Genomic DNA, 14,504 nt, shown 5'->3' with positions numbered 1-14,504 from the left:
CTATACACTGCTAAGATCTCTATTCTTACTCACTTTGATTTAATATGCTGCTGAGTGAGTAATTGAAATGTAAACACATCAGAGCTCAGCGTGCGAATGGTACATATGTTACGGGCATTGTAGGGATGTCAAGCATCGTCGATGGTGCCCATACCTACATATACTATGGAAACGCATACCTATCTCCAGATTTTCTCTTGGTAGCTACATTCTGTAGGTGGGACCAAGGAGGTTTATTAGCATAAAGTTTATTTTGAACTGCCCAAGGCGGTATTACTTAAGGATGCACTTCAAATTTAAGAGTTCAGCGAATGAAATTGCTCGCTTCTTTTTCTATAGGTATCTTTATGGATTGGAGGGGGAATTTACCTATGGGCCTTTCAGCTTAGTTGCTCATAAGAGTAGTTTGGTAGTTTTTACTTCACTTGCCTAACTTTACGATCAAAGATTTTTGTGCTCACATTACTGTGGGTAATCTGATGTTCGCAATAAAAATGTGTTAACTTACTCATTACACATTACGTGCTCTCCAAATTTTTAACAATAAAATTTTTGTGGCCAGATTCTTCAGTAATGTTTCCAATTTCAAAATACCTAAGGGCTCTCTGTTTCTCATCAGAAAAGTAGATCAGTCAGTGGAAGTAGTTCATAAGGATCATCATAGCCATGTGTCTTTTCAGAAATTTTAAGTACATTGTTTAAGTAAACTATTTCACTTTGAATAAATAAGGACTCTGACATTAGAATTTTCTTATGCTCATCTTTGAAGTATTTTTTAGCCTTTCAAAGCTTACTGACATCCTTGACTTTCAATGACTTCATTTATCAATATGTACATCCAAGAATTCACATGACTGCTAGCCTTTGACATTCATAACAACCTATGATTAAAATTAGGTAACTGCTCCAACACTTATAATGTGCAGGAAAAAAAATTTCTTGCAAATTATTTGCTAAGACTATTTTATTTTATTTTGTTTGAGAGATTTACCTCCTCTAAATTTTTTGAGAAAATCAGTTTGATTTCAAAAGGAATTTTTTTAATTAGAAAATGAATTGGAGCACATCTTTCAAAATATATAAACTGATCCCTGTTGGAATTATTCTGTGCGGAATCAAGCAGAGGTTATTCAAAGGTAACCAACTGTAAAATTTTTGATACTCTGATTATGGAAATTTCATTCAAACCAAAGTTGACCTTTTTTTTTTTACCTAACATAGTTTTTCAAGTCATTTCCTTAGTTTAAGCTTCACCTCATAACTTCATTGAAAGAGAATTAATGCAGGCAGCATAAATGCTAGCAGTATTTTATTGTGAGTGGGTCATTCCAGGTCAACGCAACCAAGCTCGGAACCCGACCCCCTCCGATTTGGCTGAAAATTGGTAAACGGGGTCTTTACATCATTCTAAGAAACTAATTTGAAGGGTTTTCCCATCCGACGCCCCGTTCGCGAGATATCGACCCCCAAAGATGGGGTGAATTTTAGCGATCTTCAAAAAAGCCCGTTTTAGCGATTCTCATTTTCTCGACTTTCCTCTCTTTGACTCTCTGTAGCGAGACTCTGTATCAATTGATCATACTTTGAAAGAGTGTTTCTGGACCAATTTTTCATGTAGATTCTGAATATGCCATCAAAATTGAGCTAAAAATTATGTAAATGACCGTAATTTAGAGTTTTTTAAAATTTACGATTTTTTCGCCATTCAATGTTCAAACTGCATTATCTAAAAAACAGTCTCTCCGATTTTCGACTTTTCTTTTATACTTCAAGCTTAGGATATATACTTTTGGTTAATATACTTTTTTCAATTGCCATCGGACGGTTAAGGGCCTAAAAATTCAAATAGGCCAAAAATTGGTAAAAAAGGACGATTTTTCAAACGTTAATCCAAATATTTAGATAATGAACTCTTCAATAATCGATATTTTTTCCCACTTTACCCTCTGACATGTATAAAAACGGACTATCAACGCTTTCCATACATGCACCGATCGATTAACGGCCTGATGGAAACTGGGAACCGACCGAAAATCCTCGAAATTGACGCAAAAAGACGATTTTTCACACCGTAACCGATGCATTCCATGGATTGTAACTGCAAATTCCAATTTTCTCTCTCCATTTCAACCTTAAGGTGTATACTTTCGAGTAATGAACCCTTACTAACGCGCATCGATGGGGCACGGATCCAAACGGAAATGAAAACCGGCCGGAAATGCTCAAAAATGACGGGAAAAGGCGATTTGTTGCATAGTCAGGGGAGCATGTGTTCGAAAGTTACGTCCCGTTTGCACGTTTGTGATGCAAGTTTACTCTCTTCATTTTGGTCCCTAGGATGAGAAAATCTTTGGTGGACTCTCCGATTTTGATGCCAAGGCCCCAAAAACAAGATGGCGGCCAAAGTGGAGGCTGAAATTGAAATTTTGGTAAAACGGCACAAAACGTCAAGAGAGGTGTCGATTCTCATGTTTTTTGGATCGTAGATTCCAGAAAAATTGTCATACAGACCCATCGACCCACGGAAATGCCCTAAATCCAAGATGGCGGCCGATTTTGGCTCTTCCCAAGTAGCATTTTCAAGGGATAAATCGCGATTTGTTGAGATTTTGTCGGCGATAACATCGCTAAGATCATCAGCATTTGAGCAATTATCCTCGATCTTGTCGCAATAAAATCGAGATTTTATCGCCCGGCAATTTATCGCGATATTATTGCAACAAAAATAGCGATCTATGGCAATTCAATCTCGATTTTATCGTCGAAAATTGATCGCGATTTTATTGAACAAAAATTGCGATGCATAGCGATTTAACCGCCATAAATCGCAATTTTTTATTCGATAATATTGCGGTAAATTGCCACAAATATAATCGCGATAATCAACCGATAAAATCGGTATTTATCGCGATTACTGGTACTTAGGTTTATTAGCTAAAACGTCAAATGCGGAGCGAAGAGAGGAGTGAACACTCTATTTATTTGTTTTCGAGGTCATATATTCCAAAAAAAATAGGAGAAAAAAACATTTCATGCCAAATGGTGCTGATTTGGACCATGCAAAGGCCGAACTCGGCAGTCATTTTGATTAGAGTGTTCCTGAACACTCTAATCGAAATCATTTTCCGGGTCAATTTCTATAATTAGCATTATTGGTTTTTTTTTTAGGACCGGTACCCCTGCAGAATATGGGTAAATTTGTTCTCAAATACGCAATAAAACTATTTCGATGTGTTTTGAGCCACTTAATCTGAAAATTGCGTTTATTCTTCCCGATCACCCCTCGGTTTTCCGATAAACTAACCAGGATAATGATAATTTTTTCGGGCGGAATCGGCTTTTCCAGAGAATTGTAGGGTGATGGAAAAGAACGGAGGTTTCCGGATTCAGCCCCTTAAAATACGTAGGAATTACCTTATCTCATCCGGGAGACATGGTTGTAATTTTTTTGCTTGTTAAACAGTGCTATTGCCGGGGAGTATCTGATACTCCCAATTTCGATAATAATTAATATACGTATTACACATACATACAAAGCCGCTTTTATAGCGCTCTCTGGCGCTCTGCGACACCTAGCCGCCAAAGTTCCCGATCCTCCTAAGGCCTTTCAGGGAGTTCACATACCCTCATTTTTTCTAAAACCCTATGTCGCCACCCTTTCACTGGGTATCCCCTACGTCTCCTCCCAGGAGAAACCCAATCAAGCATCTTTTACGGCAGTCCTTCGTCCGTCATTCTATTGACATGGCCATACCAGTCAAGCTGTCTGATCACGTTGTCGAATACGATGTCATTTTTGACTCCCATGATCTGACGCACTCTTTCATTGCGGACCCGATCGCTTCTAAAAATTCCTACAGCGACCTCCTCCAGAAATCCATTTCCGTTGCTCTTAGCATCCCCTGTGTCCGTTCCTTCAGCTGCCTAACTTCACTATCATTTGTAAGAATACTTTTGTCTTCAACGTTGTAAATTTTCCTCTTGTTCTCTTTGGAAATCTGCGGATCCCAAAGGATTCCATTGAATATAGCTGTAGCCTTCCTTGTTAGGATGTTTCTTTCCTTGATCCCTTTATCCGTTCTTCCATCCTGGGTCAACGGAACCCCCAAAGACCTATAGAGCGCCTTTGATCTGCTGCCCATCCTCCAACCCAATGCTTTGCTGATCACCAATAGTTTTATTGCGTATTTGAGAACAAATTTACCCATATTCTGCAGGGGTACCGGTCCTAAAAAAAAAACCAATAATGCTAATTATAGAAATTGACCCGGAAAATGATTTCGATTAGAGTGTTCAGGAACACTCTAATCAAAATGACTGCCGAGTTCGGCCTTTGCATGGTCCAAATCAGCACCATTTGGCATGAAATGTTTTTTTCTCCTATTTTTTTTTGGAATATATGACCTCGAAAACAAATAAATAGAGTGTTCACTCCTCTCTTCGCTCCGCATTTGACGTTTTAGCTAATAAACCTAAGTACCAGTAATCGCGATAAATACCGATTTTATCGGTTGATTATCGCGATTATATTTGTGGCAATTTACCGCAATATTATCGAATAAAAAATTGCGATTTATGGCGGTTAAATCGCTATGCATCGCAATTTTTGTTCAATAAAATCGCGATCAATTTTCGACGATAAAATCGAGATTGAATTGCCATAGATCGCTATTTTTGTTGCAATAATATCGCGATAAATTGCCGGGCGATAAAATCTCGATTTTATTGCGACAAGATCGAGGATAATTGCTCAAATGCTGATGATCTTAGCGATGTTATCGCCGACAAAATCTCAACAAATCGCGATTTATCCCTTGAAAATGCTACTTGGGAAGAGCCAAAATCGGCCGCCATCTTGGATTTAGGGCATTTCCGTGGGTCGATGGGTCTGTATGACAATTTTTCTGGAATCTACGATCCAAAAAACATGAGAATCGACACCTCTCTTGACGTTTTGTGCCGTTTTACCAAAATTTCAATTTCAGCCTCCACTTTGGCCGCCATCTTGTTTTTGGGGCCTTGGCATCAAAATCGGAGAGTCCACCAAAGATTTTCTCATCCTAGGGACCAAAATGAAGAGAGTAAACTTGCATCACAAACGTGCAAACGGGACGTAACTTTCGAACACATGCTCCCCTGACTATGCAACAAATCGCCTTTTCCCGTCATTTTTGAGCATTTCCGGCCGGTTTTCATTTCCGTTTGGATCCGTGCCCCATCGATGCGCGTTAGTAAGGGTTCATTACTCGAAAGTATACACCTTAAGGTTGAAATGGAGAGAGAAAATTGGAATTTGCAGTTACAATCCATGGAATGCATCGGTTACGGTGTGAAAAATCGTCTTTTTGCGTCAATTTCGAGGATTTTCGGTCGGTTCCCAGTTTCCATCAGGCCGTTAATCGATCGGTGCATGTATGGAAAGCGTTGATAGTCCGTTTTTATACATGTCAGAGGGTAAAGTGGGAAAAAATATCGATTATTGAAGAGTTCATTATCTAAATATTTGGATTAACGTTTGAAAAATCGTCCTTTTTTACCAATTTTTGGCCTATTTGAATTTTTAGGCCCTTAACCGTCCGATGGCAATTGAAAAAAGTATATTAACCAAAAGTATATATCCTAAGCTTGAAGTATAAAAGAAAAGTCGAAAATCGGAGAGACTGTTTTTTAGATAATGCAGTTTGAACATTGAATGGCGAAAAAATCGTAAATTTTAAAAAACTCTAAATTACGGTCATTTACATAATTTTTAGCTCAATTTTGATGGCATATTCAGAATCTACATGAAAAATTGGTCCAGAAACACTCTTTCAAAGTATGATCAATTGATACAGAGTCTCGCTACAGAGAGTCAAAGAGAGGAAAGTCGAGAAAATGAGAATCGCTAAAACGGGCTTTTTTGAAGATCGCTAAAATTCACCCCATCTTTGGGGTCGATATCTCGCGAACGGGGCGTCGGATGGGAAAACCCTTCAAATTAGTTTCTTAGAATGATGTAAAGACCCCGTTTACCAATTTTCAGCCAAATCGGAGGGGGTCGGGTTCCGAGCTTGGCTGCGTTGACCTGGAATGACCCGAGTGCCTGTATTCAATTTTGTTCTCCCTGTCTTTAAAATTTGGATAGAAATATTTTTCATCTGCAGGGGAAGCATAACATCAAGAAGGAACTTTGTTTGTAATGAATCCTTATCCACCAATATTCATAGCTTAACATTTTCCTCCCTTTTATTAAGCGTCTAATGGTCTCAGCATGTGCAGAAAAACCAAAAATAACTGATATAACCACAAAAAACCCTCAAAAAGGGTAAAAATTCCACCAAGCCTATGAGATCTTATCACAAAATTAGTAGGTATTTGTCTTAAGAATTTTTAAAAAAGGAGAGGGGGGGGATGGTAATCTCTTGAAAATTACAGAAGGAGAAAAGAAAAGCAACTCAAATTCTGTTTTCCATTTCACACCTCAAAATGTCTGATATCATTTGAGGTCAAGATTTTTTAAGTATAGGTACGCCCCAGAACTAGAACGAGCAAACGGGAAATTAATTCTGCTTAGAGTCCCCTTCAGTTAGTCTCGGACGCAACCAGCTTACCTTTGAAGCTAGTTTGGTTGCCTGGGTCACTAATACAAGGAAAGATAATTGGATTTGCTTCCTTCGAGAAGATGGCGAGGGATAAAATAAGCAGTTCTTTTTTCAGTCTCAAACCTCAAAATATTTGATATCTTTTGAAGTCAAGATTTTTTACCATCTCCTCATCTCACTTTCATTTTCGTTTTGCATTTTAGGAAACTAATTCCACTCCTATACATCATTGAACTTTCTTTAATTTTTCGCTAATTATTCCCCTTCATTTCAGGTAGCCGCAACTCTTCTTACCTACAATAGCTATGTAAGGAACCATTGTATAATACTTACGAGACCTTCCTCGTTTAGATCAAGAATAGAATAAATATTTTCAATTCAGATTCTGGCACACTCTTTGAAAATTAAAAAAAGAAGTCAGGTAGATGAAGGTAGAATTTTTGAAAAAAGCCAAAGAAAGTTAGCTAAAAAATAAAAAATTCTGGCGAGACGGTCCGGATACGTATCATTTGAGTGTCAGCTGCAGCCCATCTTCTTTTAGACATCAAGGTATAGCCTCAAGCATTGCAAGTAGAACAACAATGGAAGGATTACTTGAATGCTCGAAAAAACTCCTCTTAAATTCCAGCTAGCACTTTAAGCTTATGAAATTCGTTTCATGGCAGATCCCGAGGACTTATTTAGAAATCTATTCGTTCACTTGAAATGAAGGAGCTGACCATCGAATTTATGATTTTTCCGCCTGGCGCTCACAGTAATAATTAGCCGTCCTGAATTTTGAAGGACCTAGGTGGGCAAGTGGTGTAAAGGAAGAAAGAAAAATCGACTCGAACTGGTAAAAAGATGCATTTTCATTTTTCGGCAATTTTGAACCTCGCTCTACTACCCTTATTATTGGCACTACCCTTTTAGCCGTACCACACCCACAAGAGTATCGGGACCGTCTCTCCAGAATTTTTTATTTTTTAGCTAACTTTTTTTCAAAATTCAGGACGGCTAATTATTACTGGTCCTTCAAAATTCAGGACGGCTAATTATTACTGTGAGCGCCAGGCGGAAAAATCATAAATTCGATGGTCAGCTCCTTCATTTCAAGTGAACGAATAGATTTCTAAATAAGTCCTCGGGATCTGCCACGAAACGAATTTCATAAGCTTAAAGTGCTAGCTGGAATTTAAGAGGAGTTTTTTCGAGCATTCAAGTTATCCTTCCATTGTTGTTCTACTTGCAATGCTTGAGGCTATACCTTGATGTCTAAAAGAAGATGGGCTGCAGCTGACACTCAAATGATACGTATCGGGACCGTCTCTCCAGAATTTTTTATTTTTTAGCTAACTTTTTTTCAAAATTCAGGACGGCTAATTATTACTGGTCCTTCAAAATTCAGGACGGCTAATTATTACTGTGAGCGCCAGGCGGAAAAATCATAAATTCGATGGTCAGCTCCTTCATTTCAAGTGAACGAATAGATTTCTAAATAAGTCCTCGGGATCTGCCATGAAACGAATTTCATAAGCTTAAAGTGCTAGCTGGAATTTAAGAGGAGTTTTTTCGAGCATTCAAGTAATCCTTCCATTGTTGTTCTACTTGCAATGCTTGAGGCTATACCTTGATGTCTAAAAGAAGATGGGCTGCAGCTGACACTCAAATGATACGTATCCGGACCGTCTCGCCAGAATTTTTTATTTTTTAGCTAACTTTCTTTGGCTTTTTTCAAAAATTCTACCTTCATCTACCTGACTTCTTTTTTTAATTTTCAAAGAGTGTGCCAGAATCTGAATTGAAAATATTTATTCTATTCTTGATCTAAACGAGGAAGGTCTCGTAAGTATTATACAATGGTTCCTTACATAGCTATTGTAGGTAAGAAGAGTTGCGGCTACCTGAAATGAAGGGGAATAATTAGCGAAAAATTAAAGAAAGTTCAATGATGTATAGGAGTGGAATTAGTTTCCTAAAATGCAAAACGAAAATGAAAGTGAGATGAGGAGATGGTAAAAAATCTTGACTTCAAAAGATATCAAATATTTTGAGGTTTGAGACTGAAAAAAGAACTGCTTATTTTATCCCTCGCCATCTTCTCGAAGGAAGCAAATCCAATTATCTTTCCTTGTATTAGTGACCCAGGCAACCAAACTAGCTTCAAAGGTAAGCTGGTTGCGTCCGAGACTAACTGAAGGGGACTCTAAGCAGAATTAATTTCCCGTTTGCTCGTTCTAGTTCTGGGGCGTACCTATACTTAAAAAATCTTGACCTCAAATGATATCAGACATTTTGAGGTGTGAAATGGAAAACAGAATTTGAGTTGCTTTTCTTTTCTCCTTCTGTAATTTTCAAGAGATTACCATCCCCCCCCTCTCCTTTTTTAAAAATTCTTAAGACAAATACCTACTAATTTTGTGATAAGATCTCATAGGCTTGGCGGAATTTTTACCCTTTTTGAGGGTTTTTTGTGGTTTTGAATATTACTCGCGTAGGCCCTGTTCTCTATGTTTTTCACCATCACAGCACTTAACTATTAACTATTACCAAATTCCATCCCTGTTTTTTTATACCAGATTTATCCAAATAGCTCCCGAGCAAATGATGAAAAAGAAAAGAAAGTGTAATAGTAAAACTGACTAACAGAAGATCAAAATACTACAGAGATCACAAAAGCGTGTTATTTTACATCAAAAGAACACAGATTGCTCAATTAATGTTGTAATTAGTTTCTTCTGCCTTGCCTACGTCCGCCCAATTACATCAGGCCAAAATATCATTCAATTAAAAAGAAGTCAGCCTCAACACTATCATCGAAAATAGCTTATGCAGTCTCAGTGCTTTTGAATCCACACATTACATCTTCATTAAGATTCTTTAGTATGAAAGTGTAAATTGAAGAATTTTTTTCCGTAGAAGAGCGTATGAGACTTGCAATGCTGCTAAGATTGGGCAATTTGTTTTAGTGTTTTAGGCAGATAAAATTCATTCACAGTCAACTTACTTCCTTGCAATTAAGTGGAAAAAGTAGGAGTAGGTGCAGGAAAAAATTCTGTAGGATTACTGGATAAGTTACTTACAACTAAAGAGCTTCCTCGCACAATCTTAGGAGCATTAGAAGTCTCATCCGCCCTCTTACCGAAAAATGCCTCAGTTGGAAGTAACTTTAGTACAGGAGAAAAATCCTGCATTAAAAAGAAAAATTAACTAAGGGGCTTGGAGGATAGAGGGCATAAGTGCAGTTTTTGAAAACCTTGAGATATTAATGATTTCAAGTAAAACTAGTCTTAATGCATATTCTTTGAAAAATTTGCTCCCAATTCAAATTTATAAGCATCAAAAATTCAGTTTGAACTTTCTTTCAGCCATAAGGATCCATGTGATTTCAGAACTTCAAACATATTGATTTCCCGAAATAGCAAAACACGGCTCCGTTGAAGGGAAGTTATATGAAAAGTGACTGGTCATCTCCAAACTCTTCGGCATCTTCAAGTAGGGTAAAAATACTATGTTTTTAGCCAAAAATCGAAATGTGTTGTTCGAGCTCCTCGAAAAATAAATCGACTTTTAGGCTTTTTTCTCAAAAAAAATCACGAAATTGAAGAGATTTCCATTTTTTTCAGAGACAAATCGTATCTCAATCTAAAATTTAATTATACCGTTAAAAAGCCCTTGCTTCCAGCTTTCTAACGGTCTATAGTTTTTGTAATTTGGAGCAACTGACCGTCTATAAACGGAATTTTACTGCAATCATATCAAGGAATTTTCCGCCAACTCGGACGGCCGGTTCCCTTGAATTTATCTCTGCTATTTTTGAAATTAAAAAATAAAACATGCACACCGTTAGAAACATCACACTCTCAGCTTTCTATTGGTATAATAATTTTTGAATTTTGAGCAACTCAACGCCGGCACATAGGAATTTTTCGAAACTATGTCCAAAAACGAAGAAAAACGGGTGGCTCCAGTCAAAGTCAATTTCTCACCGCCCAAATGCACCAAAATGAAAAACCAACATGTCGTTAGAAAGCTAAAATTGTCAGCTTTCGAATGGTACCTTGGTTTTTTGTAGCGTTAAAAAATCTTGATTAAAAAATACGAATCTAAGTCGGAGATGAAACCTTGTATTTTAGCTACTCTTTTTTCTAGGGAGGCATCTCTTAATTTTCCCCCCGTCATTTTTGAGGAGAGTTTGGTCACTCTGAACATTACCTGAGAGTCCTGTGTCTCATATGACACATTATGAATCATACCTGTCTTAGTGAAAATTCATGGTTGCCAAATTTGGCCATTTATCATAGCTTTTCCAAATTACCTAATGTAATTATTGGTCTACAGGCTGACAATTTTAGCTTTCTAACGACATGTTGGTTTTTCATTTTGGTGCATTTGGGCGGTGAGAAATTGACTTTGACTGGAGCCACCCGTTTTTCTTCGTTTTTGGACATAGTTTCGAAAAATTCCTATGTGCCGGCGTTGAGTTGCTCAAAATTCAAAAATTATTATACCAATAGAAAGCTGAGAGTGTGATGTTTCTAACGGTGTGCATGTTTTATTTTTTAATTTCAAAAATAGCAGAGATAAATTCAAGGGAACCGGCCGTCCGAGTTGGCGGAAAATTCCTTGATATGATTGCAGTAAAATTCCGTTTATAGACGGTCAGTTGCTCCAAATTACAAAAACTATAGACCGTTAGAAAGCTGGAAGCAAGGGCTTTTTAACGGTATAATTAGATTTTAGATTGAGATACGATTTGTTTCTGAAAAAAATGGAAATCTCTTCAATTTCGTGATTTTTTTGAGAAAAAAGCCTAAAAGTCGATTTATTTTTCGAGGAGCTCGAACAACACATTTCGATTTTTGGCTAAAAACATAGTATTTTTACCCTACTTGAAGATGCCGAAGAGTTCGGAGACGACCAGTCACTTTTCATATAACTTCCCTTCAACGGAGCCGTGAAAAACTGCATTTATGCACCGTGTCCACCAAGCCCCTCTAGTCAAGATAAGGAATGGCACTAATAGTTTATGAGACGATGGCCTGTCTTTGTCCTTAACAAAGTTATTTTTCCAGACCTCAAAATGAAGAGAATAATGCATTGCTTACCATTGCCCCACTGAAAGTCCCATGGAAGTATTTGTGCCATCTGTTGTTTTTCAATGGAGTAAGGGGTTAGTCATAATCCGTATGTTAAAGTAAAAGGAAATGTTTTTTCTTACTTAATTTATCTGTTTTTCAGGGGATGGTGAAGAATGTAAATACAAAGCTGAAGAAAAGAAGATAACACATGATTTTATCCACAATGAAAGTGTGGTTCAACAAAAATCTCGGATCCCTGAAGTAATAGGTAAGTAAGATCATATAGTTTGGTACTTGAAACTTCTGATAGTTGTTTTAGATTTTGAAACCTCTGACTTTTTTAGGTCTTAAAACTTCTTATTATTTCGGTTTTCGAAGCTTCATAACATTTTAGCTCTCGAACCTTTTACTTGTATCGCTTTTCTAAAATTTCATGATTGTCAAACCAAAAAGACTTTTTTCACTCACGTGTTTTAATGACTTTTTTCACTCTCTGCTGAAAAGCAGTAACAAAGAATGTACGCCCACGCAGAAGGGGAGGGGGAGGTCATCACCCTTCAACATTATCAACTTACACAAGTTTCCAACGACATGGAGTCAAGATGTTTTTTGCATTGAGATTATGACTCTGCAATGCACCTATTTTATCTCTTTTGTAATCCTCCATCTTGCAAGCTTGCAAGTTACCCTTGCTTAGTTTTGAAGCTAGAGCACACTTTTTTTTGAACAGAATATGTAAAACCTCATCTGCCGTTAAAAAACAACATGTCTACGGTTTGTGATTTGTGCAGTAAATTAAGGTTTTCAATTAAATTCTTCAGCCGCTCCTCAGCAGGATGGCGCTTCTGTGTGGCAAAAATCGACACTTAGATGAACCGAGGGATTTTTGTACATTTTCCAATGCTTTTTTTTTCATGTTTTCTCATACCTATCTTTTCAACAACTCAATTCTGCAAAATGAGCTCAAAATCTTTCTATATTGAAAGGGAAAGTAAAGCAATTCATTTATCCATCCTCATTTCAGCAAAAGATAATTTGAAGAAAAGTGAATGGAACTCCAAGAACAATGGAGACAACTCATTAGACAGTGAGAATGCTTTGTGCAGATCTGACTCATTAGATGCGGAGATGATCGTGAAGGAAGTTCCTCATGGTAATTTTTAGTTTCTTCTTCCCAAGAAATTTCTCTAGGTAAATACAAAGGCTTTCTCTAAAATTTTTGCATCAGTCCACCTCATGAGCCAACAAAAAAACAGCTAAAAAGTAATAGTTTGCAGGATTTTTTAGAGCTCCCCATTGTCTACAAAATGAACCTTTGTTCAGGGCAACTATTTCAAAAAAGCACCTTCGAGGTTGATAAATCAACTTTCCTCGAGCACGATAAAATTTTGTGCACTGAATACGAAAAATCTTCAATTTCATGAAATGAGTTTGCTTTTAATTTTCATTTCCCGGATTTGCAAGATTTTCCAGTTTTCTGAAGGCATTTTTTAGACCTGTGATTTTCAGTGTTATGTTTGGAGTGATTTTTATTCTTTGCACATTGCATCTTTAAGATATGCAACCTAAAAGAGTTTCAATTTAGTTCCTCAGCAATATCAAAGAGCCTTCAAAAATCAGAAAAATTTCAATATAAGTAATATTTTTCTCATTTAGTCAAGGCATGTGAAAATGTAACATCCGCAACAGAAGAGCTACTAAACTTGATGCCATTTAATGCAGGAGCCAGTTCAGAGGTTCATGCCCAGTTAGCAAGATCGAGCTCCATCGCCGATTCTAGCGGTGGACGGTGCCAAAGCGGAATCGCTTATCCACATAGAGGAGCGGCAGTGTAGCTAGAGATATTCACCCGTTTGAATGTGGATACCCCTCGTCGGACTCGGAGTCCAGGCGCCGCTACTCGCGGCATCCGGAGCGGCTTTGTAGCACTGACGCAAGCGGCCCACGCGCGGCGTCACGCAGCGCGTTCCTAGCGGCAGTTCTGACTGATAATGAAATTTATTCGGGGTTTTTATTTCTTCTACAAAACATCGGATCTTCAGGAAATAGATCTACATCTCAAGAGAATATAATTAAATTTTGAGGCTAAAAAGCTCAAAAATAAAATGTCAAAAATACCTCTGAAAAAATTTCACAATCCATGAAATTTTTTCTTGCAGGTATATTTTTCACTTTATTCCTCAGTTTTTTAGCTTCAAAATTTCAGAAATCAGGCACTCTAGAGATGTAGATGTACTTCCTGTGGATCCGATTTTTTTAAAAGTAACCCCAAAAGAAAACTTATAGTAAAGACCTACACTTATAATGTACTTATATCAAAGTGTTTTCGATAGGTACACAAAACACCAAGTCAAAGTTATTAACCAAAGTTATTTTCCATATTACCTCGAAAATCTATTTTTCTAGGAGACAAATTGCCTCTTGGATGAATTCGATTTGTCGCTAATAAAACTTTTTATATTGAAATACTAATTAAATGTGATGGCAGGAACGTTAACAGAAATTCTCATAATTCTTTCCCCTATGGCTAACTAGATTTATTCTCAACAATGTAACAAAGGAGAACATTTAAAGTCAAGAAAAAAAGAAGAAAAGAAAAAAACTCAGATGTATACCAACAAAGATATTTTATTACCATTATATCATTCCAAATAGACTCGTTTCTAAATTTAAGATGTACATTGATGATGTACAAGATGATCTTTTCTCTAGGGCAAACTAGAGATTTAAGAGAAAATTTTATTACCTAGTTCAGTTTTTTCATTAATTAAAAAAGTTTATTTATGGAACACATTGCACAAGTAATAAGCATAATTTGTATGAAAAAAAGAAATTCTGGAGACTAGCCATATCTGAAAACATT

The 14,504-nt window shown here is 37.1% G+C and overlaps 1 protein-coding gene across 12 annotated transcripts in view; it reads left to right on the top strand.

Annotated features, from left to right (window-relative positions):
- Nucleotides 1-14,504, top strand: part of LOC109042363 (uncharacterized) — a 270,886-nt gene that overhangs the window by 230,204 nt on the left and 26,178 nt on the right. For 10 of the 12 annotated variants that reach the window (XM_072300324.1, XM_072300329.1, XM_072300321.1 and 7 more), the window contains 2 exons: nucleotides 11,802-11,909; nucleotides 12,666-12,794. In XM_072300324.1, coding sequence (XP_072156425.1) covers nucleotides 11,802-11,909; nucleotides 12,666-12,794 — 237 coding nt within the window. Of the gene's footprint in view, nucleotides 1-11,801; nucleotides 11,910-12,665; nucleotides 12,833-14,504 lie in introns of all 12 variants that reach the window. The other 2 variants (XM_072300352.1, XM_072300345.1) reach the window with 2 other exon arrangements.

The sequence above is a fragment of the Bemisia tabaci genome, chromosome 1 (genome assembly GCF_918797505.1).
Source record: "Bemisia tabaci chromosome 1, PGI_BMITA_v3".
NCBI lineage: Eukaryota > Metazoa > Arthropoda > Insecta > Hemiptera > Aleyrodidae > Bemisia > Bemisia tabaci.
The sequence above is the reverse complement of the archived record's forward strand: the minus strand, read 5'-3'. Positions and strand labels throughout refer to the sequence as shown.